At 40.1% G+C, this 26,823-nt stretch overlaps 1 protein-coding gene across 3 annotated transcripts in view; it reads right to left on the bottom strand.

Annotated features, from left to right (window-relative positions):
• The window catches only part of LOC133570876 (sodium channel protein type 8 subunit alpha-like), a 118,605-nt gene extending 92,745 nt beyond the window's left edge, over positions 1-25,860 (bottom strand). For all 3 annotated transcript variants that reach the window (XM_061923640.1, XM_061923641.1, XM_061923639.1), the window contains exons 1-2: positions 25,467-25,860; positions 6,246-6,583 (exon numbers count right to left, since the gene is read on the bottom strand). In XM_061923640.1, coding sequence (XP_061779624.1) covers positions 6,246-6,527 — 282 coding nt within the window. In that variant the 5' untranslated portion in view covers positions 6,528-6,583; positions 25,467-25,860. The remainder of the gene's footprint in view (positions 1-6,245; positions 6,584-25,466) is intronic.
• Between the last annotated feature and the right edge of the window lie 963 nt (positions 25,861-26,823).

Below are 26,823 nucleotides of genomic sequence, written 5' to 3'. Positions count from 1 at the left end.
CCTGGCGCACTTGGTTGCAGTTGCCAATGAGGATACTATTTATGCCTGCCTCGCCCTCCAGTCAGGGCTCGATGATTTCTTCATGTTTCCTGGTTTCCTGTTTCCTGGTTCCTGTTTTCCCTGCATGTGCAGTTACCAGTTGCACTATTTCCTTTTTGACATTAAAGTCATGTTTTCCTGCGCTCTGCCTGCCATCTCTGCATCTTGGGGTTCAAGACCAAAAGCAATTCCTGACAGAATCATCGAGCCAAATACGAACCAGAAAAGCTTGCCAAGATTTTGGCACTAATGGCCGAATCAAATAAATATTTTGCCTCTTTTCAAGCTCCCTCCCACCCATCCCTGTCGTCTGTTGGCCTCTTTGGGGGGGCTAAGGTCAGCTGTGCCACAGGGGAAGCACAACTCTCACCTCTCTCAGTGAGGCCACCTGTTGCTCCAGCTCTGGACATGCCAACAGCCCAGGCGCCTGCTGCTCCAGCTCTGGAAATACTATCGTCGTCTGCACCGGGCCGTCCCACGGTGCCGCCATCTTCGTCTTTGGCGGGCCGTCCCATGGCGCCGTCATCTTTGTCTCCGGCGGGCCGTCCCACTACGCGTCCGCCATGCTCATCACCTCCGCGACCTCCTGCTTTCCTGCCGCACAAGTGGCCATCAAACGCCCAAACGCCTCCTCCTCATCGGCCAAGAAAGTGGACGTTACGTGGTCGCCCGCCTCACCAGATGCAGCAGCGTTCAACGCGTCGCCGCCACCAGGGTCTTCTCCGCTGGCTGCAGGGTCACATGGCCTGGACTGTTGGTCTGCCTTTGAGGCATTGGCGCAGTTTGGCGACCATCCACCATTACTCCCTCCAGCCTCCCGTGACTTGTGAACCTTTTTTTTGGGGGGGGGACATCTAGAATCCGTCCCTAAAGGGGGGGATACTGTGATGATCCGTCACATTCACGTTTGGTTGTGCTGCCTTTGTTTGTGTTTATTTCCTGTCAGCACTCTTATTTCAGTTACATTTCCTGCATGTCTCCTGAACGCTCGTTTCCCTCACCTGTCCCTGATTGGAAGCCTGGCACACTTGGTTGAAGTTGCTAATCAGGCTACTATTTATGCTTGCCTCACCCTCCAGTCAGGGCTCGATGATTGTTTCCTGTTTCCTGGTTTCCTGTTTCCTGTTGCTTGTTTCCTGGTTCTTGTTTTCCCTGCATGTGCACTTACCAGATGCACTATTTCCTTTTTGACATTAAGGTTTTTCTGCGCTACGCCTGCCATCTCTGCATCTTGGAGTTCAAGACCGACAACAGTGCCTGACAGATGTAAGTAATGTAGTAACAAGCACATTTATAATAACATTTAACATTTAAGTATTTTGCCCATTTTCAGTAACGCATCACTATGTTCGCTTTTTTTTTTGACTACATTATTGATTACTGCTCACTGCAGACTTCAAGAGAGCCAACAAACATAATAAAACATCACTTACTGTACAATATCTGCTGTCATTAATATGCCGACCGCTAGGATGTTCATATATTCCCATTTAGATGAAAAATTACTCGTAATCCTCGCAAAGAAAAAAGGGGGGTGGAACCAAGCGTCTTTTTGTGTCGTCCTTACCATTTCCAGGTCTAAATTGGCTGTCAAAGTGTACCAACTTGTCAAAGTATGTCCTCATCCTTCTACTATCCATGTGATAGACATGATTTATAATCTACAATCAACTTTGACAAGCAAAGAAAGGAAGAAGCAGCTGATCAGTCGATCATATCAAAATTTGGCACACAAGCTCGTGATCACGATGCCGCTACAAATAGTTTGTCTGTGTTAGAGCTTATAATAACAATATCACTAATACTTGGTTAATACTCAAGTCACAAAATGTAAATAAGAGTATTGTTGGCGCTTTTTGAATGGTTTTTATTGAGTTTTATGGGCGGAATACAGGACCTCCATTTGCTCCGCTGTAAGCGGACTTTTATTTACGTTTGTTTAAGAGTTAGAATGCATTTAAAAAAAATACATCTGTCGTCATGTCTTTCATAATGGTTGTGAAGGATGAGCAAAATTCCAAAAAAAGTGTAGTTCCCCTTTAAAGTCATGAAAAGTATAATTAATTAAAATGACTTGATGACTGACATCACTATAAAAGTGGGTGACATTGTTATCACCAGGAAAGATGAGGTCACCTACCTAGGTTCCATTCTAGAGGCTAATTTTTCCTGTGATAAAATGGCAACCAAAGTAATCAAAAAGGTCAACCAACGTATGAGAGTTCTCTATAGAATCTCCTCTCTGGTCAACAAAAGCACCATGAGGATTCTGGCGGGAACTCTCATTCAACCCTTTTTCGATTACGCCTGCACCTCCTGGTACCCTAGCACCTCCAAAACCCTCGAATCTAAACTCCAAACATCCCAGAACAAGCTAGTCAAATTACTTCTAGACCTCCACCCCAGATCCCACCTCACTCCTACCCACTTCTCCAAAGTGGGCTGGCTCAGGGTGGAGGACAGAGTAAAACAACTTGCACTGAGCCTGGTCTATAAAATCCGCTACACCTCCCTGATACCGAAGTACATGTCAAACTACTTCCTTAACGTAAATGACCGCCATAACCACAACACCAGGGGGAGCGCCACTAACCCTGTTAAACCCAGATTCCGAACTAACAAAGGTCTTAACTCGTTCTTTTTCTATGCCACATCAATGTGGAATGCGCTCCCAACAGTTATAAAAGAAAGTGCATCTCTATCCTCCTTCAAAACCGCAATAAAGGTTCACCTCCAGGCAGCTACAACCCTAAACTAATAATCAAATGTAAACAATCAAATGCAGATACTTTTTTTTATGCCTTCTGGTCTCTCTCTCTCTCTCTCTCTCTCTCTCTCTCTCTCTCTCTCTCTCTCTCTCTCTCTCTCTCTCTCTCTCTCTCTCTCTCTCTCTCTCTCTCTCTCTCTCTCTCTCTCTCTCTCTCTCTCTCTCTCTCTCTCTCTCTCTCTCTCTCTCTCTCTCTCTCTCTCCATATCCTACCAAGTCAGACCTACACTGTTCGAATATCCATTTCTCTGTTCTCAATTGTTGATGACTGATGATATCAACCAAACCTCGGATTGTAAATAATGTAAATAATTCAATGTGATTATCTTGTGTGATGACTGTATTATGATGATAGTATATATCTGATAGTATATATCTGTATCATGAATCAATTTAAGTGGACCCCGACTTAAACAAGTTGAAAAACTTATTCAGGTGCTACCATTTAGTGGTCAATTGTACGGAATATGTACTTCACTGTGCAACCTACTAATAAAAGTCTCAATCAATCAATCAAAGATCTGTTATCACTTGTTCGCATGAAATGGCGCATGTAAAATGGTAATTAATGAATGACAGGGCGCATCATATGAAATTTTAACATATTCATATCCTAGCCCTTCCTGCTATGTCACTGTTAAGAATATAACAGCAAATTTAAAAAAACTATTGGGTTAGATCCCCGGGGGGAGTTTTGTTTGCGAATTTCAATTTTGTTAAATCTAAATGTTTTCTTACAAAATAACAGTTAATAAGTTCCAAAAGATGCGTGTAACCAAATTTGAGTTCTAGTCAAGTAGTATAAAAATCGTTTCACATGAATAAAGTGTGAAAAAAATGTGTAATGGCCATTATCAAAGTTAGCCAGGACAGTTTCGTTGTTTTTATATTAAGAATGTTAAAAACTACGAAGCATTCAACCATCATATTTTATTATTGGAGCCTTTGACCTCACAGACATGGAAAATTCCATCGCTGCATGACGACGCAGCCACACAGCAGTCCTGAGCTCTATGCAAGTCCCCTTTTTGGCTTGTCGAGGGCGCCCATCTTGACACACACATCCTGGCATGATAGGCACATGAAGGCTAAGCAAAAATAGACACAGTGGTACCTTGGTTTTCAAACGCCCCACTTTTAGCTCCTCATCCTTGCAAATCACATGCAAAAAGTGCAGACTTCAAACTTTAAAGGTTATTAAAATGGTGAAAAATGTTCAAGCAAAACCAGATTTATGATCGTTTATGTTCACCATGATTTTTTCATTTTGTCGTCACGTTTTTTCTCATTTCTCATCAATAAACCTGCTTCTTCTGTCTCCTTTTTGGACATGTTGAAGTGTGTAACTGCAAAAACGTGAGGTATCACACGCAAGAAAAAACTAAAACTACAGGATTTCCCCTCAAAGGGTAACTGCACTTTTTGGGGAATTTTGCCTATCGTTCACAATCATTATGAAAGACATGACGACGGATGAATTAATTTTTTTAATGCATTCTAAATAATAAATAAACATAGATAAAAGTCCGCTTACAGCGGACCCAATAGGAGCTCCACTATTCCGCCAATAAAATCCGATAAATAATCATTTCAAAATGATTATTTTGTGACTTGAATATTAACCAAGTAATAGTGATATTAATATCATAAGCGCTAACGCAGACCAACGATTTATAGATCACTTCCTGTGTGCCGATGTTAAGATCATCGACTGATCAGCTGCTTCCTCGTTTACCTGCTCCCTGTAAGTTTATTGTCGATCATAAATCATGCTTCTCACCTGAAAAGTAGATATAATCCGACAAATTGCGACACTTCGATAGCCATTTAGGATCTGGAAATAGCTAGAATAACACGAAAAACACTTGTTCCCCCCCAACCCCGTTTCTTCGTGAGGATTATGAGAAATGTTTCATCTAAATGGGAATATATGAACATCCCAGCAGTCGGCATCCTAATGACAGCCGACTTTGTACAGCAAGTGATGTTTTTTTTATGACTTTCATAAAGTCTGCAGTGAGCAGAAATCAGTGATGAAAAAAAAGACAAACAACCTGATGCGTTTTTGATATTAATGTAAAGTATGCTTAAAATTATCAAAATATGTAAATATTAAAAGTTATTATAAATGTGCTCGTTGCTACACTACACATCTACTTACATCATGTATATAAAACCCTAATGGAGGTATTTGGATGTTTTTTAGGAGCTCTATAGGCAGAATTGAACGGCTCCCATTGGCTCCATTGTAAGCAGACTTTTGATCGAATTTATTTTATATTTAGAATGCATGAAAAAAAATCCATTCGTCGTCATGTCTTTCATAATGATTGTGAACGATAGGCAAAAAAAAAAAAGTGCAGTTCCCCTTTAATGTAATTAAATGTGCCGCCCCACCATAGCATTTTCCTTAACGCCACACCATAAAAATAAGGTGTTTTTTTTCCGCTTGAAAACAAATTAAAATAATATAACATATTTTTGCCCTCAGAAAAAAATCACACGTCTGACGCTATTTTAAAATGTTATTACCAATCTTATGATAACAAACGGCACAATTCCAACAGGTTTTAACTCTCATGAAAACACTACCCTATTTTATGCCAATCACCTTTCAGACCTTTCAAACATGGGAATAACTGACTTAAAATCCAAACCACACGAACATAAAACATTAACACCTGCTGGTTGTTACAGTATGAATTTACATAAATAGCCTTTTATTTGCGCACGATTGACATTTGATGTACCAAAAACTCGACCACCGAAAAGAGACTTTGATTACCAAAATCTGCGCTGCCAAAACCAAACATTTTACAAAGTGATCACTTAAGACACAGGCATGGTCCGATTGTATTTCACAAAGTGAGGAAAGTTATATTTTTGAGAGTAATTTTGTTCTACGTACATTTTTTTCCCTCTAACTTTATTCCCTTTATGAACAACTTTTTGGGGACTATATGAAAGCTCTTTCCTAGCTCTCTGTTTAAACAACTGGAACACCCATTAACAGAACAGCGATATGGCATTTTCTGCTCAAAGTCTACACTCACTTGATAAATGCTACGCTTAAGCTGGTTGACATCATGTGAATTAAGCCGCCAAGAAGAAAAACGTGAACATGAACAGCTCTTTGGTTACACAGGGAGAGTTGTCAAGGTGCGCCAACAGTGCCATAAAGAGGCCACACTAATGCAAAGATGCACATTATGGCTTTGAAAGACAAACATAGGACTGATTTTTCTCTCTGTATGTTGATATATATTTTGTTTTCTCACGGTGGACGAAAAAATTTTTTTGGTATAGGACATGGTATTTTTTCAATGTATTTTTTTTTAAGTAGCTATTATGCTTTCAGAGTTAATGTAAATAAGCAGTTATTTAAAGACTCATAGCAAGAAACACTGTTAAATGTATGAGTGAGTGTGTGCCAACTGACCTTCTTGTTGACATAGTACGGGTCCAGGTCCTCCAGCGGTGTCGCCGTCATGCCTTTAGGGACATCGCCATAGATGAGGGGCAGGCTCTTCCCGGCCTCCAGGTCCCTGTTGGGTTTGGGCTCATTCTCGTCAGATGTGTCGCGGTGACTGCTGTCCGACCGAGGCTTGGCTGGCTTTTTGTTCTCCTCTTCTTTGATGCGCTTCTCGATGTTAGCGAGCGACTCCGCGGTGAACTTCTTGAAGCTGTGAGGTCCTGGGGTTGCAATAATGGGTGCGGCCATGTTTTCATCCTGCAGCTAGATCTTCTTTATTTGTTTTCCATAGCAGACATCCAGCTCTAAAAGAGAGAAGCATTTGTTAAAAAGAAGGTATAAGTATTTGGATTTTTTTAATATATGCAAAGGGCACCATTAGATATGTTGTGTTAGACTTTAATGACAACACAACAAGACAATCAATCAAACAAAAACAATGAATTGTTAGCACAAGTGAAAATAACAATTGTGGAAGGTTTTTGTGTGAGCTAGACTGTAAAAATGTTTTTATTTTAGTGCATCCCTGCTAATGGTGTCTGCTCTTATATTTACTGTGTCAAAATAATCTCTGTGAAAAGGTTAATTGATAAGGGGTCTAACATTATTGCGCATATGTTCATGGTATATGATGTATAGAAATGACCTTATTCTTTTCTACCATAGCGAGGCAGGCCCTTTAACCCATCCATCCATTTTCTACCGCTTGTCCTTCTAAGGGTCGCGGAAGGGCTGGAGCCTATCCCAGCTGCACTACGGCGGAAGGCAAGGTACACCCTGGACAAGTCGCCATCTAATCACAGGGCCAAAACCCTAACAATTAAATTGCCATTCATCGATGTTCTGCTGCTTGTCCCTCTAAAGATTGCGGGGGGGGGGGGCTGGAGCCTATCCCAGCTGCACTCCGACGGAAGGCAGTGTACACCATGGACAAGTCAGCACCTCTTCACAGGGCCAAAACCCTAACAATTAAATTGATTTGATCAATTCATTATTGCTAAGTTCATTAACGTTCACAGCATAGAACAAAAGTCAAATTTCATCTTTTGAGAATTGATATTGTCAAAATGTTAAATGCAAATGATTGGGATATTTCGTTGTCGAGTAGAATAGAATGAGTGGGGAGTCATTCTTTGGGCACTTCGTTTTACTTGAGGAGCTAACCACAACAAGTTCCCCCTATTGCTATGGTAACGCCTGCTCTCATTCACACACATAACCTACTCTCTAGTTTCGATGGTGAGAGGAGGTGCCAGGTGCGAGATGGAGCGAATGCAGATTCGTGTGTGTGTGTGTGTGTGTGTGTGTGTGTGTGTGTGTGTGTGTGTGTGTGTGTGTGTGTGTGTGTGTGTGTGTGTGTGTGTGTGTGTGTGTGTGTTTGTGTTTGTGTTTGCTCATACACACACTAAGATTAACTTTCGGTTTCGAAGGATTGAAGCCAAAGCAGCTCCGCTTGGGTGGGGCAGCAGAATGGACGAAATTAAGAGAGCACTGGGACGATGTTCAGAGAACGCCAGTCTTCTTAGCGAGCATGGTCTTGTCTCCAGCACTGGTATTGCAACTGTTTTGTACTTACTCCACTTAATAAAATAAATTGTGAAAGTTTAATTCTAGACTCCTTGCTTTATTCGGACAAGACCAAAAGAACCTGGGTGGCCTTTGCCCAGAAAAAGGGCGAGTCCAAACAAAGACTAATAACTGCTATAATGGTAATATGGTTATTAAATTAAATGATGAATTGAGCAGTTGTTATATGTTCTTATGTGAATAATTGCTTTGTTATATGTTATAAGAGTTATGTGCACAATAAGATATCAATTGAAATGCTACCCAAAAAAACGGGAATCGATATAAATTTGCCTAATATGATAGTTTGCAGGGGCGCCGCTAGGGATTTTGGGCCCCATGAAAAGAATCTTTACAGGGCCCCCAACACAGTGTCATTATTTTTTCTGTATTATAATTTCATCATCATTAGGGGCCTCTCTGGGCCCCCCTCCATCATGGGCCCCTAGAATCCGTCTCCTTTACCCCCCCTTTTCGGCGCCCCTGATAGTTTGTATCATATTAGAATACTGAATTGTCACAATATTTGTCAGAACAAATTTAACATGGCTATGTGTTGACTTAAATCTATTAATGCGGTACAATAATAAACTTTGCAAAAACTGTCGGCGGGCTGATCGATCTCCAGTGCTCATTCAGTCAGCAGAGCCGAGCTGTCGTTAGCTCCTGTGCTAACTGCTACTTTGTGTCCTTTTTAGGTGTTTTTTAGCCTTTTTAAAGCATTTTTCCAGTTTTGCTAAATCAATATGAGCCCAAACAAACAAATGGACAAGCAATGTGTGGTTTAAAACATTCAGTAGGTATCCATAGCTTTGTCGAAACTGCCACCTCCTCAACCCTCCTTTTCGCTGCACACCAACAAGATTAACCAAAGAGGTAAAGTGGATTTATTTTTTAATCTTAATCATTATAGCCACCTGGCTGTTAAAGTTAAGGAGTTATGTGATTTTAAACTGTGAGTTTACCACAGGAATAGTGACAGTGTGTGTGCGTGTTGGCAGGGCGGCTGAAATCGAGGAGGACAGTTTATTTTGTTATTATTTGTTTTAACTTCATTATTAAAGGGGACCAATTATGCAAAAATAACTTTTCTTACCTTTTGGTACCTGCTTTTGTGTATTTGAAATCTGCATAAATCCCGAAAATTTTAAATCAAACCGTGGAGGTATTGCGGCAATATTTATAAAACATTCCTTCATGCTTCCACTAAACGAGCCGTTCGGAAACTGCCCAACCTGTCACATTTTTCCCACCGGTGACATCAGCTTTTTATCCATATATGATAGAAATTCACCCGAAGATCTTTGTGGTAATCCGCCATTTTTAATTTATGTACGAGCGTTTGTAGTCCGCCGGACAACATGCTCCAAAGTACAACCCTAAGAACGAAAATGCTTTGTTATTGGTTGAACAGTATTACACAACACGGGTCACTACACACCTGTAGTCTCATTTGAAGAACTTAAAGGTACTCAACTAACATTTTTGTTTTGCAGCAATGTGCCTTCAACTGGGAAGAAGTATCACTTTGTGTGTGCCAACCACTTGGAAGATTCATGCTTTACAGTACAAACCTGCGGCAATATTTTCCAAAAAGCTTATTTTAATGGCGCAGTCGGTGCCTACCATTTATGGCAGTGGAGAACATAGCAGCCACGTGTACATGGACAACATGTATTTAATCTGATCATCATTCGGATTCGAATGTTCCTGTGTACATGGTAACCTGAAAAAAATTATCTGATTAGGATGTTAGGATGTGCGTTTTCATGAATCACACCTTAAATCGGAATACTTTACTTTGACATGCGCAGAACCTAACATAAACGGAAAGGTGTGTTATTAATTGTGCTGGGGCGCCATCTTTTGAATATGTTCGCTTACAGCAGGTGCTGAAGAAGCATGAGACTTCCACTGTTACCAAATATGGCATTGTGCATTTCAGCTTGTCCGACGTTATCATGCGATTTATTTATAATGTTTCCCTTCTGTTCACTACTTTTGCTTTACCCCTCTTTTTGAAATGTAGCTGTTCTGTGCTTTTTATGTTGTGATTACGTACGAGTTGCGGCGCATCTTCATGTTTCGACATTCTGTGTATGTGTTTGAAGCTAGCAGTTAGCACTTGGAGTAGCTGTAATGTCGTGAATAAACAGCTCGTTAAGACGACAACTGGATCCCTTCTTTTGTTGTTGGATCGACACATGACACTCCATAACATACTTTTGTTTTTGCTTGTCTTGTTTTAAAGCAACAAGCTCAACAGCATATAACGCAACTTCTGTACATGTTGAATGGGGGGAGACAGCAGCATGACAATCACTTGAGGGGAAGCTGATGGAACATCGATTTTGTGTTGGTGAGGAGGCTATACCAACAGTGTCTGAAAAGCCTGTCAAGAGTCTTGGACATTGATATCATGCCACCCTCAAAGACACAGCACAAGTGGACCAGCTCAAGCAGGATACTATAACTGGCCTTGAAAACATCGATAAGACCATGCTCCCTGGCCGGTTGAAGCTGTGGTGCCTCAAATTTGGGTTGCTACCCAGGCTAATGTGGCCTCTTACCATCTATGACGTACCAACCACAAAGGTAGAAAAGTTGGAGAGGGTGGTTAGCTCCTTTGCTAGGAAGTGGCTGGGTCTTCCCAAATGCTTCAGTAACATCGGTCTGTATGGAAGAGGTGTTCTAGAGCTTCCTGTTTCCAGCCTAGTAGAGGAGTTTAAGTGTGCAAAGCTAAGGCTGGAAATGACGCTAACAGAGTCTCGTGACCCATGCGTTGCCCAAACAGCTCCTACCTTGGTGACCGGAAGGAAATGGACTGCAGCGGCAGCTACTCTGCAAGCAAAGGAAGATCTTAGGCACAGAGACATCATTGGCCTTGTGCAGCAGGGGAGAGGAGGCCTTGGCCTTGGAGAGAGCAGACCGTTGTGGCATACGGCTGCTCCAACTCAGCGACGTCGGCACGAGCAGGCAACAAGATGTGCAAAGGCTGTCTCACAAGTCAAGCAAGGACAGTGGATGAGCTGGGAAGGAGTTGAGAGGAAAAATGTCTCATGGAGGGAGCTATTGGGCATGGAGGCAGTTCACATCAGGGGGGCTCACCTGGGATGCCAAGTGTTGCCGATTAGCCCTCTGGAGATGTTGTGGGCCTATCATTGAAACATCGGTGAAGGAGGGTGCCCACGTGATGACCCCAATGAAGCTGTCAACCATCCCCCTTCTCCTCTTTGTCCCCCATTTTGCAATCCTACCCAACCAGGTCCAACACCATAACCGCACTGAAGCAGCTCCGAAAGAGGTAGCCTTCTGTTACCACTCTACTCAGGTTATTTTGTATCATGAGATTGTTCCATCTAGTCCTAAAATTGAACTGAAAAGTAAGCTATCGTTTTATTATTTTTGTAGATTGTATTTCTTGTTTAGCACTTAGCAATACTGCAACATGATGCTTAGTGTTTCACTACAGCTATATCTGTTTAGCAGAGCATCTAAAACTTGTAGCTCAACCTCATTATACTCTGGCTATAAATATAAGATTCTGAATCACAATATTTTCCAAAGTAATTGTTGTTGGCTCTTACAAAGTATGCATGATTTGCATTGTTGTTGGTGATGAAGAGATCTGTGGTTCCTAACTCTATGTTACGCGATGAGGTGTCTGGCTTGCTCATTGTCCCAAAATGGCTCAGGAATCTCTCTGAGTTTGATACTATTATATATATCTATTTACTCAGAAACTTTATACGTCTTTCAGTGTCATACATCAGATATATACAATAATAGTGTTTTTCCACCTTACTGGTGTTAAAGTTAAAGTTAAGTTCAAGTACCACTGATAGTCACACACACACACAAGGCTGTTTTTTCCTTCACATTTCTTTAGTAGAAACTGGATTTATACTGTAGTGTTTTTTTAAATGATTTTAACCATTAATACAAGCACCATCTCCACCACCTACTTTAATTGAAGTAACCCAACCTGGGCACAACCTCCAAGTCTCCTACCACCCATTGATCCACTTTCAAGGTGATTGCAAGAACGGCTAGTACTGTACAATACGACTGTACGGCTGCGACCAAAGTAGTACACTAGGTTTGTTCTTAATTACTGTCCATACACCAGTTCATCACTGGACACAACACAATATCACTTTCAATACGATACCAATATTGGAGCCTTGAGTATTGGTCGATACCGATTTTAATCCGATATGGTATCATCACGAATCATACATGTTTTTATTATCTTGTAGTGTGGAATATTATAAAAGACTTGGTCAAGTGAAATTACTCAGAGAACAATAGTCGGTATGAAAAACCTTAAGACAGACTTTTGCAATGGAGTGGTAATTTGTTCTCGGCAACACTCAGTGGTCACAATAATTTATGAAATTAAGCTCATGATGCAGTAGGTTGAATGATGCGGACACATTTGTTACTGGATACTTTCTAATACGCTTCTGCCTTGAAAACCTTATATGCGTAAGTAATATGCAACTATAATGAGTTGAGGTGGTGGTAGCGGGGGGTGTATATATTTTCAAGTATTTCTTATATATATATATATATATATATATATATCAGTGTTTCCCACAGGACAGGCATCTATTTGTGGTGGTGTGGTCGGGGGGTGGGGGGTGGCGGCGGCAGCGGCGATGACCAAGAAGAACGCGGAGTTGGAATATAATTACAACATTTTATGTACATATTTATATACAGATTGGAACAATTAGTGATTCACTGAAATATATTTATTAATTGTGGTTCTTACAAAAAACATATCTTATAAAATATAAAAGCTAAAATGTCTCTTAAAGCTCTGCCCCTTTAATTAGTGAATACTAAATAATTTAACTTTAGCCTACTACTACAACCATATTATTTACCAGCAACATGAAGTGAAACAGAGGCAGAGGTGTCCTGCCACAGTCAGTCAACCTCCTCCTCCTCCTCCTACTCCTGCTGCTTCAGAACTGGTCGCACCTGTGGTCCGGACTGTAGGCCTACCTCCTCTCCAAGTCGAGCCCTTTTCGGCCATTGAAAATATTTTTATATACTCATCTGTGTGAAGGAGTGAACATCCAACATTAGAATTTATTACTAACGAGTAGAAGCGCTCTATGTACAGTGCCGTCTAACCTTAAGCGGCAGCAGCTCAACACATGCAGGGTTCAACGTTAAGGTTTTTTTCTACTTGCCTGACTTCTCAAATCTACTTGCCCCAATATTTTTACTTGTCCTGCTTAGGTTTTTTTCTGGCTGTGTAGTGCTCATGCCTTATATCTTACTAAAATCCTTCCCGTTGACTATTTACAACACTACACAGTATTTATTATTATTATTATTATTATCTATAATTACATTTAAATGGCATTGCATACATGTAAAATTAAATGCTATTTCACATTATTTGACCAGTAGCAGTTACACCCATCTGAACAGGTCAGCCACCTGTTTAAAGCCCGATCACAGTTGAAATCTTGAAATGAAGGGCCTTTAATGGCCAAAACATTAACCTGGACAACATTTTAACAGCTGGTTGGCTCAGATTTTATTCTTTTTATTGCATTCACATGCTGCAGTGGACAATTTAGCTTCAGTCCATGTGTGTTTATTGACAACAGGGTTATAACCTGGACACGTTAGCTCGTCGGTATTGTAACACGTGACTGTTACTACGTGCGTCTGCCCGGCCCCCGAGTCAAAGAGCGGCGGTGTTAATGAAGCAGCGTCAGGCTGCTCACCGTCAGTGAAACGCTCGGTGAAATCGCGGATTAACGTTAAATATATGACGAGCCGCGAGCGATGCAGCTATAACCTATCTACTAGTGATGGGTTGATGAGGCCTCATGAAGCGTTTCGACACATTGCAAAACTGTATTGATACTGTGTCGATACTGTGTCACTAAATACTGACATCTGCTGGACATTAAAAATCCCTACAGGCAACCTATGGACCGACTCAACTGACACTGATTTTATGACCTAGTACAGTGGTTCTCAAATGGGGGTACGCGTACCCCTGGGGGTACTTGAAGGTATGCCAAGGGGTACGTGAGATTTTAAAAAAATATTCTAAAAATAGCAACAATTCAAAAATCCTTTATAAATATATTTATTGAATAATACTTCAACAAAATATGAATGTAAGTTCATAAACTCCGTGAAGCACAAGCTCAGGTTTGTCACTAAAATGTCTGTCAAAAAGAACTGTGAAAAGAAATGCAACAATGCAATATTCAGTGTTGACAGCTAGATTTTTTTGTGGACATGTTCCATAAATATTGATGTTAAAGATTTTTTTTTTTGTGAAGAAATGTTTAGAATTAAGTTCATGAATCCAGATGGAGCTCTAATACAACCCCCAAAGAGGGCACTTTAAGTTGATTATTACTTCTAGGTGTAGAAATCTTTATTTATAATTGAATCACTTGTTTATTTTTCAACAAGTTTTTAGCTATTTTTATATATTTTTTCCAAATAGTTCAAGAAAGACCACTACAAATGAGCAATATTTTGCACTGTTATACAATTTAATAAATCAGAAACTGATGACATAGTGCTGTATTTTACTTCATCTTTTTTTTTCAACCAAAAATGCTTTGCTCTGATTAGGGGGTAATGAATTAAAAAAAAATTCACAGGGGGTACATTGCTGAAAAAAGGTTGAGAACCACTGACCTAGTATATACAATAATATAAACCAAGTCATTGTATTTCATTTAGGATTATTTCATAACTTCATTTAAATAAAAATATATTTTTTGTCTTTTTTAGATACAGTCAATAAATAATGTGAACATGTATCATAACATGGAAATCTAAGAGAACGTGTTGTGAATGAGGATGCTTGTGGACCTGGAAATTATTATTATTATTATTTTTTTACACATTTTTATTTTAAAAAAAAACTGTTTTTCCAACGTATTCATTTTTAGACGCTTTCTCTTCTTAGTTATTATTTCTCCGGCTGTAGAAAAGAGCCGCTCACAGGGCACAGAGGAGGCGTCAGTGCGACACAGTTCGCGTATCGGTCACGTGACCAAAACAGCTCATGATCGGTCACGTGACTTTCTAAAAGCCGTACGCGCACCGACACAGGGTTTCGCTCTATGAGCTCGACGCATGCGCCGATGCATCGGTGTTGCCGGACCCATCACTACTATCTATCTATAACACCTGTAAAAATGAAGCAATGCTACCACGCTAGCAAGCGTTAGCTAGCCGGCTATGAGCCACCAAGCTGCTAACTATCGCCAAAAGGCACCATTTAAGTTTTTGTTCCCCATGGCATCCTGGATCAAGGCTTTCAGCAGCTTTTGGACGTTTGAGGTAGAAACGTAGGAAGCGCCATCATTATGAAAAGTAGCCGGCGAATATGTTGATCCCGTCCGTCCCTCTTCTTCTTCTTCTTCTTCTTCTTCTTCTTCTGGCCCACCAGGTTAAGTGCTATTGGCGGAGTTACAATGCATAGTAGGCTACCACCACCTACTGCACCGGAGGTGTAACTACAAGCAACATTCACAGACAGTCCCATTGCTTTTATGAGCGGTCGAGCGAGTCAAAAGCCGAAAAATCCATTTGTGGCGGACGTAATTCTTTTGTGGCGGGCCGCCACAAATAAATGAATGTGTGGGAAACACTGTATATATATATATATATATATATATATATATATATATATATAAATAATCCGTTCATGAATGAGTATATCCGTTTGGCCACCGTGTGCAATGGAGAAGTCTGATCTACAAAATTTGCTGGCAGCATACCCCTTCCCCTTCGAGCTGTCCTGGATGAACTGAAATTATTTTTTCGAATCATTTTGGAACTTGCAAGCGTACTTCTTCTTCTTACTCGTCGTCGCCATGTCTCTTCTTCGTTCTTCTGCTTCGTCTCTGTTATGTTTTTGGACATTACTACTTGCCGTAGTTTTGAAGCAATGCATGATGGGAATCCGAATGTTGTGTGTCAGTTTATTAACGTGCCGGCTGGAATAAACACACCCTGAGATATAGCTCCGTGCCTGCCTACTTTATGGGTTATAGATAAACCTATGGATAACGGAGACATATACGTATAATAATCTCCTTTTCAGGTGAGAGAGGACGCTAAAGGCAGTGCCTTTAAGGCACGCCCCCAATATTGTTGTACGGATAGAAATCGGGAGAAATTCGGGAGAATGGTTGCCCCGGGAGATTTTCGGGAGGGGCACTGAAATTCTGGAGTCTCCCGGGAAAATCGTGAAGGTTGGCAAGTATGCTACGCATTGGTGCCTGTCTGTCTCTCTCCGTGTGTGTGTGTGTGTGTGTGTGTGTGTGTGTGTGTGTGTGTGTGTGTGTGTGTGTGTGTGTGTGTGTGCGCACGCATGCGGTTCACGTTTGTTAAAGTGCCTTTTCTTACGGCACTGCAAATTGACGCTGCTTAAAAAAGTACTTGAATTGATGTAGACAAAGTTTAGCTGGCTGACTTTGGCTAAAATTATAGTTAAAGTTATTTTTCACACTACTTCGTCTCACTCTTGTTAGCTAGCTAGCAAGGTAGAGGCTAACACTCTTACCGAGGCTGTGTCTGCATCCTTCCTCCAAATGTCCGACATCATTTCTCCGCTTTAAAAGCTTGCATATCACAGATGTGCTGCCATAAAAACAAGGTCCACTTTGCAAAATGAGCAAGGTATTCATGTTTTTAACAAGAACAAAAGGAAATATCCTCACTCTCTACATGCTATTACTGGCAATGTTTAAGCGAGTAACCCACTTCTGGCCGGAAAAATAGGAGTAATGACGTCACGACTATTGTCGACGACAAATTTTATTGTCAACATTTGTTGACAATCTCGACTAATCGTTGCAGCCCTACTAGATTTAAGTGTCTAGTTTTGCTAGTTGCTCGAGAGAGAAGCGGGTTTAGCGCCGCCCTAGTGGCTCCCTGGACCTCTTTCAGAGATGTGGAAAAATGGAAAAAGATGAAGAAAAAAATATATTTTTTGTTTTAAAATATTTTCTGTAGGAGAACAAACATTCCTAATTGTTAGAAATCCCACTGTTTGTATTAAACATGCTTCACTGATGAGAGTATTTGGCAAGCACCATTTTGTCCTACTAATTTCATCGGTCCTTGAACTCATCGTAGTTTGTTTACATGTACAACTTTCTCCGATGCTGCCACAGAAAGACGTGTTTAATGCCACTCCTTTGTCTTATTTTGTCCACCAAACGTTTTATGCCGTGCGTGAATGCACAAAGGTGAGCTTTGTTGATTTTATTGATTTGCTGGACTGCTTATCAGGCATATTTGGTCAATCCATGACTGCAAGCTAATCGATGCTAACATGCTATTTAGACTAGCTGTATGTACATATTGCATCATTATGACTCTTTTGTAGGTACAGTATATTTGAGCTCATTTAATTTCCTTTACTTATGGTCTCTGTGTATTTAATTTATATTTGCGTGTCTCATGACACATTATCTGTATATAATGATGCTGCATGTATCATAGTTGTTTGTGTGCCATGTTGTTCCAGAAAACGTTACCCAGCTTCCAAAGATTGTAATAAAATCCATTAGAAGAAGACAGCCTGCCGTGTCCTTAAACTTGGACACACACTTATATACTTTTGGCCATTCTGAGCCAGTAATTTCCAGAAGTTCTTATCTTGTGAGAAGCCTCCATTTTACTAATGATTTCCAATGTTGCAAACATGTGTAGAATAAAAATTAAAATACAACATTTCTGTCAACGAAGATTTGCGTCAGCCTTTGATGGTAGGCTAATATAGCTAATATAGACACTGACATCATGTGTCGCCTTCATTATAACACTTATATAAGGCTTTTAATGTTTTGCGGCTCCAGACACCGATTTTGTTTTTTGTTTTTTTGGTCCAATATGGTTCTTTCAACATTTTGGGTTGCCGACCCCTGGTCTAGTTAATAAAAGTGTTATGATGGTGACAAACAAGGACTTCCATTACAGTAGCTCACTGCCTGTTAGATTTCCTTACACTACTCAGATTTTTTTTATTTTCATGAAAAATTACCGGTAAATAGAAAATGGTTTGCTGGCGCTATCTGAAAGAGGAAAAGAGTACTCAGACGGCTATGAATCCAGCAGAGGGTGCCGTCTCACATGTCAATTCACGCAACATTTTCTAGCAGGAAGATGCTTTGACAAGACATCTGTGATGTTGTCTAACTAACTGCATGTTTTGCAAGTATATGGCTGTCATTGTTTATCAATAAAAACAGGGGTTCCCAAAGTGGAGCTCGCATGCCAAATTTGGCCTGTCATGTCAATTCATTTGGTCCACCAAAGGGGGGCTACCAAATGTATTGCATATTTATACTGACCTCTTTCAAGCTGTTCAAATTATGTGTGCAAGGCTACACTGTGAAAACTAATCAATCAATCAATATCCTTTATTTAACCAAGTAAAAACTCATTGAGATTAAAATATCTTTTACAAGAGTGACCTGGCCAAGAGGGCAGCAAAACAAAGTTACAGAAATACATATAACAACAACAAAACAGCAGCAGTCAAACACCACAGTTAAAAATATAAATTATCTACATTATTAGCAAAAAAACACATGATAGGTCCAAAAAATTAAAAATGTTTTTGTAAAAACAATTTAAGAACAAGTACAATGCCAAGTAGAACTGGTTTCTCAAACTTTTAAATGGACTTAAATACCCCCAAAGTGATCAGCTCAGGCCACCTCAAATCCTTTTGGAAATCATTATCAGGCCAGGAAGCAGCATATCAGTAAAAACCTGGCAGTTCAGTTGCCATAAATGTACTATAAAATCGTCAGTGGTAGCATTTTTCCATTTACAGTAATGCACTGTAAAAACAGGGAACATAAGGTCAAAAAACAGCAGCTCAGTCCGCAGAAATTTTGCACTAAAAAAGACTGTGGAACTATTTTTAAATTCGTAGTAATAAACTGTTAAAAAATGGTGGTAGATTTTTTTGTAATAAACAGGCAGTTTATTCGCCAAAATGTACCCTTAAAATAAAAATGGTAGCATTTTTTAATTTACAGTACTGCATTGTAATAAAATGTCCATAGATTTTACGATATAAAAAAACTGGCCGCTCAGTCAGAAAATGTTTAATGTAAATACAACCGTTTTCAATTTACAGTAATTTGGTGTAAAAACCACTGTAAATTTTACAGTAAAATTCTAGTGACTAAACTGATCTATGGATTAAAAAAAAAAAAATTACAGGCCAACTAGTTATCTATAGAAACTGACAATCTACCTTATATCCATATATGGCGGTATGGGGCTACATTTCTCACTTGTGGTGCTGTTGCATTGTAAAAAGTGTTGTTTGGACCGTGGACCATTGGAATATTTTCACTTTGGCACTGAGACACTAAAAGTTTGGGCATCCCTGGTATCAGACTTGATTCAAAATGCCTTTAATAATATCAGTAAATTGTCCACAAGTCACTTTTTTTTTTACCCAATCCTTGTGGATCTTGGAACCTAACCCCTATGGGAAAATGTGTTTTGATTGGTCAATCATTACAGCAGAGATTCACAAACTGTGGTACATGTACCACTAGTAGTATGCGGGATCTATCTAGTGCTACGCAAAAATAATCACTTTATTAAAGTACAGTGTTTTAGTTTTACTGTTCAGACAGCGTGTAAAGTAGTGTTGTCCGGATACCAATATTATGGTACCGGTACTAAAATTATTTCGATATTTTTTGGTACTTTTCGAAATAAAGGGGCCCCTCTTCCACACACAATACAGGAGTTGCAGCCCGACTGCAGCATCAGAGGTTTACTGGCGACGCTTGATTACCTCATCAAACCGCCGCAAGCGGAGCATAACAACAACAAGAGTGTGTTGTTGCCGGTGCTGTAGCGTGGCTAACAAGCGAGCGAGCTCGGTGACTGACTAACGACATGGTTTAGGATTATTTTAAAGTGTCTCTGACGGATAAAAAATTGGCAATTTGCAATGACTGCAAAAAGTTGGTTATGCAAGGAGGAACCAAGACGTCTTCCTTTAATACGAGCAATTTGATCTCCCACCTCTTCAAGAATCATAAGGAGATACAAGATGAATACAAGCGGAAGATAGATGAAAAGGAAACACCGAAAAAAAGTAGTACCACACAGTTGTCGCTTAAAGACTCCGCCGAGAAAAAACAAAAATACAACAAAAACTACCCCAAGGCGAAAGCCCACGTTGTGGTCAGGGACAACGCAAACAGTATGGCAAAAGCTACGGTGGAGTTTGGTGTGGCTAGTCTGCCCTGCATGGCGCACACTTTACAGCTTGCAGTGAACGGAGGTGCCCTGTCTCAACGCAGCATTTCAGAAGCTCTGGCTGACTGGTAGGCCACTTCAAGCACTCACCACTAGCTTGCAGCACATTTGTGTTACTCATACAAATACGTTAGAGCAGGGCAGATTGAGCCCAGTTTATAATTCCCTGTTATACAGTATGCCAGGCAGTCTACTAAAGGAGGACTATAATGATAAATGGGTTGTACTTGTATAGCGCTTTTCTACCTTCAAGGTACTCAAAGCGCTTTGACAGTGCTTCCACATTTACCCATTCACACACACATTCACACACTGATGGAGGGAGCTGCCATGCAAGGCGCTAACCAGCACCCATCAGGAGCAAGGGTGAAGTGTCTTGCTCAGGACACAACGGACATGACGAGTTTGGTACTAGGTGGGGATTGAACCAGGGACCCTCGGGTTGCGCACGGCCACTCTCCCACTGCGCCACGCCGTCCCAATACGTCCCAATATTAGTCCCGACTATGTTATTGTTCACTTTATTACTCTAGTATACTCTGGACTGAAGCTGTGTGCCTTCATTGTTTTTGTAGCTGTTGTTTTGAGGCATGTTTAAAAAAATGAAAAAATAATGCACTTTGTGAAAGTCAAAGTATAGTACTTCCCATAGTTGTAGTGGGTATCAGGATTATCTCAGGGAGAGCATGACCCAAATTCCAATCTGCTGTTTTGAGGCATGTTAAAAAAAAATAATGCACTTTGTGACTTCAATAATAAACATGGCAGTGCCATGTTGGCATTTTTTTCCATAACTTGAGTTTATTTATTTTGGAAAACCTTGTTACATTGTTTAATGCATCCAGCGGGGCATCACAACAAAATTAGGCATAATAATGTGTTAATTCCACGACTGTATATATCGGTATCGGTTGATATCGGAATCGGTAATTAAGAGTTGGACAATATCGGAATATCAGATATTGGCAAAAAAGCCATTATCGGACATCTCTAAAGACAACTTGTCTTTTATTAGTAAGTAAGCAAACAAAGGCACCTAATTTAGCTGCTGACGTATGCAGTTATATTACTTTGTCAAAATTATTACGGACAAGTAGTAGAAAATTAATGATTAATCTACTTGTTAATTTACTGTTAATATTTGCTTACTTTCTCTCTTAACATGTTCTATTTACACTTCTGTTAAAATGTAATAATCAATTATTCTTCTGTTGTTTGATACTTTACATTAGTTTCGGATGATACCACGAATTTAGGTATCAATCCGATACCAAGTAGTTACAGGATCATACATTGGTCATATTCAAAGTCCTCATTTGTCCAGAGACGTATTTCCTGAGTTTATAAACATAATATACATTTTTTTTAAACGGAGGAAGATGTGATGCCAAAAAATATCGACGTATTCATAGTAGTATCGACTAGATGCGCTACTGTACTTGGTATCGTTACAGTGGATGTTAGGTGTAGATCCACCAATGGCGTTTGTTTACCAGACTGGTACTTTTCAGAGGCGGTATAGTACCGAAAATGATTCATTAGTATCGCGGTACTATACTAAAACCGGTATACAGTACAACCCTAGTGTAAATGTATATAATATTATATTAAATATACTCCTTAAATAAAACTTTGCCTTTTTTAATGAATATTTAGGCCTTCTACGCTACTGTATTTAAATGTTGGTGATCATAGTGGTACTTGGTGAGCCAAGTTTTTCCTGAGGTGGTACTTGGTGAAAAAAGTTACAGAAATACATATAACAACAACAAAACAGCAGCAGTCACACAACACAGTTAACAATATAAATTAACTACAATATTAACATAAAATAGGTCCAAAATAGGTCAAAAAAATTACAAATGTTTAGGTAAAAACAATTTAAAAACAAGTACAATGCCAAGTAAAACTGGTTTCTTAAACTTTTAAAATTGACTTAAATTCCCCCAAAGTGATCAGCTTCGGCAACCTCAAATCCTTTTGGAAGTCATTCCATGGCCAGGAAGCAGCATATCAGAAGTCAGTAAATTGTCCACCAGTCACATTTTTTTTACCCAATCCTTGTGGATCTTGGAACCTAACCCCTATGGGAAAATGTATTTTGATTGGTCAATCATTATAGCAGTGGTACATGTACCACTAGTAGCACCCGGGATCTATCTAGTGGTACGCAAAAAGAATCCCTTTATTAAAGTACAGTGTTTTAGTTTCACTACTCAGACAGTGTGTAAAGTTATATAATATTATATTAAATATACTCCTTAAATAAAACCTTGCCTTATTTTTTATGAATATTTAGGCACACAGATAGACAGACAACATTCACACTCACATTCACACACTAGGGCCAATTTAGTGTGGCCAATCAACCTATCCCCAGGTGCATGTTTTTGTCAAATAAAAATGAGCTGCATAATAGGAAATCAAATAGTATATGTCCTTCGCTATGTGGTAGGTTCCTGCGGATGTTATCTCCTTTTGTTGTTGATTTTTTTTCATACGGTGTTGATCTGGAAATAGTTGCTTTGGCTTTTTGTTGGTGTGGCACCGGCCGAGATGTTGACATGCAGAGTTTCAAGCACTCCTCATTCTCTAGCGGGTGACTTTTCAATTGATGCTACATTAGCAATGGTGCTGGTTGAACATATTCCCGCTTGAAGCCAAACCACCGCTGGACGATGGACCCTGTGCTGTTTTTCTTCTTCCATTTGTTACCAGATTCGCACCTTCTCTCTCTCGTATTACCACTCGCACCTTCACCGTTAGCATCACAGCTAATGTTACCATGTCGCTACCTCTCTGCTCCGCGGGACCGTGTGACATTGCACACGTGACGTATGTAAGAAGGTGCACTTGGTTTACGTCTCTGTGAGAAGGAGACAAGAAAGAGTGGGAACGCATGCAGTGGCCCTGCGATGAGGTGGCGACTTGTCCAGGGTGTACCCCGCCTTCCGCCCGATTGTAGCTGAGATTGGCTCCAGCGCCCCCCGCGACCCCGAAGGGAATAAGCGGTAGAAAATGGATGGATGGATATTTAGGCCTACTACACTACTGTATTTTAATGTTGGTCATCACAGTGGTACTTGGTGAAAAAAGTTACAGAAATACATATAACAACAACAAAACAGCAGCAGTCACACGCCATAGTTAACAATATAAATTAAATACAATATTAACATAAAAACACACAATAGGTCAAAAAAATTTTCAGTAAAAACAATTTAAAAACATGTACAATGCCCAATACAACTGGTTTCTCAAACTTCTAAAATGGACTTAAATTCCCCCAAAGTGATCAGCTTAGGCAACCTCAGAAGTCAGTAAATTGTCCACCAGTCACATTTTTTTTACCCAATCGTTGTGGATCTTGGAACCTAACCCCTGTGGGAAAATGTATTTTGATTGGTCAATCATTATAGCAGTGGTACATGTACCACTAGTAGCACGCGGGATCTATCTAGTGGTACGCAAAAAGAATCACTTTATTAAAGTACAGTGTTTTAGTTTCACTGCTCAGACAGCGTGTAAAGTTATATAATATTATACTAAATATACTCCTTAAATAAAACCTTGCCTTATTTTTTTATGAATATTTAGGCCTACTACGCTACTGTATTTTAATGTTGGTCATCACAGTGGTACTTGGTGAAAAAAGTTACAGAAATACATATAACAACAACAAAACAGCAGCAGTCACATGCCATAGTTAACAATATAAATGAACTACAATATTAACCTAAAAACACACAATAGGTCCAAAAAATGTTTCAGAAAAAACAATTTAAAAACATGTACAATGCCCAATACAACTGGTTTCTCAAACTTCTAAAATGGACTTAAATTCCCTCAAAGTGATCAGCTTAGGCAACCTCAGAAGTCAATAAATTGTCCACAAGTAACATTTTTTTACCCAATCGTTGTGGATCTTGGAACCTAACCCCTGTGGGAAAATGTATTTTGATTGGTCAATCATTATTGCAGTGGTACATGTACCACTAGAAGCACGCAGGATCTATCTAGTGGTACGCAAAAAGAATCACGTTATTAAAGTACAGTTATTTACCGTATTTTTCGGACTATAAGTCGCAGTTTTTTTCATATTTTGGCCGGGCTCCAGTGCGATTTATATATATTTTTTTCCTTCTTTATTATGCATTTTCGGCAGGTGCGACTTATACCCTGGTGCGACTTATACTCCGAAAAATACGGTAGTTTCACTGCTCAGACAGCGTGTAAAGTAACATAATATTAAATTAAATATACTCTTTAAATAAAACCTTGCCTTATTTTTTTATGAATATTTAGGCCTACTACGCTACTGTATTTTAATGTTGGTCATCATAGTGGTACTTGGTCAGCCAAGTTTTTCCTGAGGTGGTACTCGGTGGAAAAAAGTTTGAGAACCACTGCATTGTAGGTATTCCCTTTAACATATCCTTGCACCTTTTGCAAGTATTCCACTGCTATATTTTACATAAGTAAGTAAATCTGGGTCTAACAAGGCTCCGTGTCCAGAATCCCTGATGAGACCAGCTGCCAAATAATAAAGAGGCCTCAAATAACCTTCCATCCACGCTCTGTATATACAATACATGTGCCATTCCCTTCATTCCTGCATGCATGGCACACTGACCGGAAGCCCGCTTTTGAGCATCGGCAGATTGGACGTAGAGCGTGAGACATTAGGGCCACCTATACCCACCGGTGTGCAAGGATGACGACCATTTTTGCACCTTTAAGCGTTATCGGTGGTATGACCTACTGCAGTGTGGGACACTGCTATGGGATGCCACTAACTCACACACATGCCAAGCAGATTTGACATCATAATAATTCACATCCATATGGAGAATAAGGGGTTTTGATCATTAAAGTAAATATGATTTGGGTTAGGGGAGGATGGTGCAAAAATATGCAGATTATCATCATAAGTGTAAGGAGAGAGTCCACTGCAAGAAGTTTGATGCCACTTTCTATCTGCGTATGTTGCATGGAGCAGGCAGGCCAACACCCCAAAATAACGTGCTGACTCTCGGGGTTTTTTTTTTTTTTTTTTTTCCTTTCCTCCCCTCGTTGAAAAACACCTCATCACAACAACACGCATTTGTCTCCGCCATGTAATTCCGCGCCGATGCATGGAAAAGACATCTTCGGCCGGGTGTCAGGTGTCCCCCTCCAGAGCCAGCGAGGATGCTGAGAAGGGGGAGCGCTCTGCGGCATTGGGATGCAGTCAGCGAGGCAAAGTGGCGACCGCGAGCCGCGCGAAGCCGACGGTAAGACACAAAAAGCGAGGGGGGGGGGGGAAACGGGGTTACTTACTTTCCCGAAGCGCCTCTAACACGAATCCACGCGGCGTCCGGAGGAGTGCGGCGGTAGAAAAGAGTGTGGACAAACTGCGGCTGTCGCCATATTGCTGCTGCTGCTTCCAAGCTGCTGCTGCTGCTGCTATCTTGGCTCCGCGTGCGCGCGGCTGCCCTGCATAATTGATGACTCGGAGCAAATTGTTAGGGAGTGTCGGCAAATGCCTGCAGTCTCAAGAACGGACAAGAGACCGCAGCGGCGCCAGCAAAAACACAAAAATATTTTCCAAATCCAATAATAAGCGTTCCAAAGAATAATCAGCTATCGCGACGTAACGACGTCTTTGCTTTTATCATGGCTGAAAGTCCGACGTAAGGAGGTTGGACTCACATATTTTGACTTCAGAGGCGCTGGAGTTGGGAGGTCCCTTACAGTACAGGAGAGGTGTCATACAGTGGAAGTCTGCAGTAAGGCAGAAGGTTCTGAAGCACCAGATGGCGCTGTTTTTTTCCCTTTCTAGTATTTTTATATTTAATACAGAGCAGGGCTAAATAATGTATAAAATATTATAAATAATATATGTCATAATACATTTGGTTTATAGACAACACCTGACATACAGTACAGTATACAGGAGAGAAAACAAATAACTAAAAACAATAAAATGATGGCTTATAAAAATACACATATTCACATAGAAAACAGTACAACAAAAAAACAGCCACATACAGTCGCCCCTCGCCACATTGTGCTTTAAGTATTGCCACTTCACTACATCGCAGATTTTTACATTTTTCAAGCCTATTTTACAGGTTTGGGGGCCTAAATATATATATGAATACAAACCCCGTTTCCATATGAGTTGGGAAATTGTGTTAGATGTAAATATAAACGGAATACAATGATTTGCAAATCATTTTCAACCCATATTCAGTTGAATATGCTACAAAGACAACATATTTGATGTTCAAACTGATAAACTTTTTTTTTTTTTGCAAATAATCATTAACTTTAGAATTTGATGCCAGCAACACGTGACAAAGAAGTTGGGAAAGGTGGAAATAAATACTGATAAAGTTGAGGAATGCTCATCAAACACTTATTTGGAACATCCCACAGGTGAACAGGCAAATTGGGAACAGGTGGGTGCCATGATTGGGTATAAAAGTAGATTCCATGAAATGCTCAGTCATTCACAAACAAGGATGGGGCGAGGGTCACCACTTTGTCAACAGATGCATAAACAAATTGTTGAACAGTTTAAGAAAAACCTTTCTCAACCAGCTATTGAAAGGAATTTAGGGATTTCACCATCTACGGTCTGTAATATCATCAAAGGGTTTAGAGAATCTGGAGAAATCACTGCACGTAAGCA

Source organism: Nerophis lumbriciformis, linkage group LG28 (assembly GCF_033978685.3).
Source record: "Nerophis lumbriciformis linkage group LG28, RoL_Nlum_v2.1, whole genome shotgun sequence".
NCBI classification, from domain to species: domain Eukaryota; kingdom Metazoa; phylum Chordata; class Actinopteri; order Syngnathiformes; family Syngnathidae; genus Nerophis; species Nerophis lumbriciformis.
Note: the sequence above shows the minus strand (reverse complement) of the source record. Positions and strands in the feature narration are given on the sequence as shown.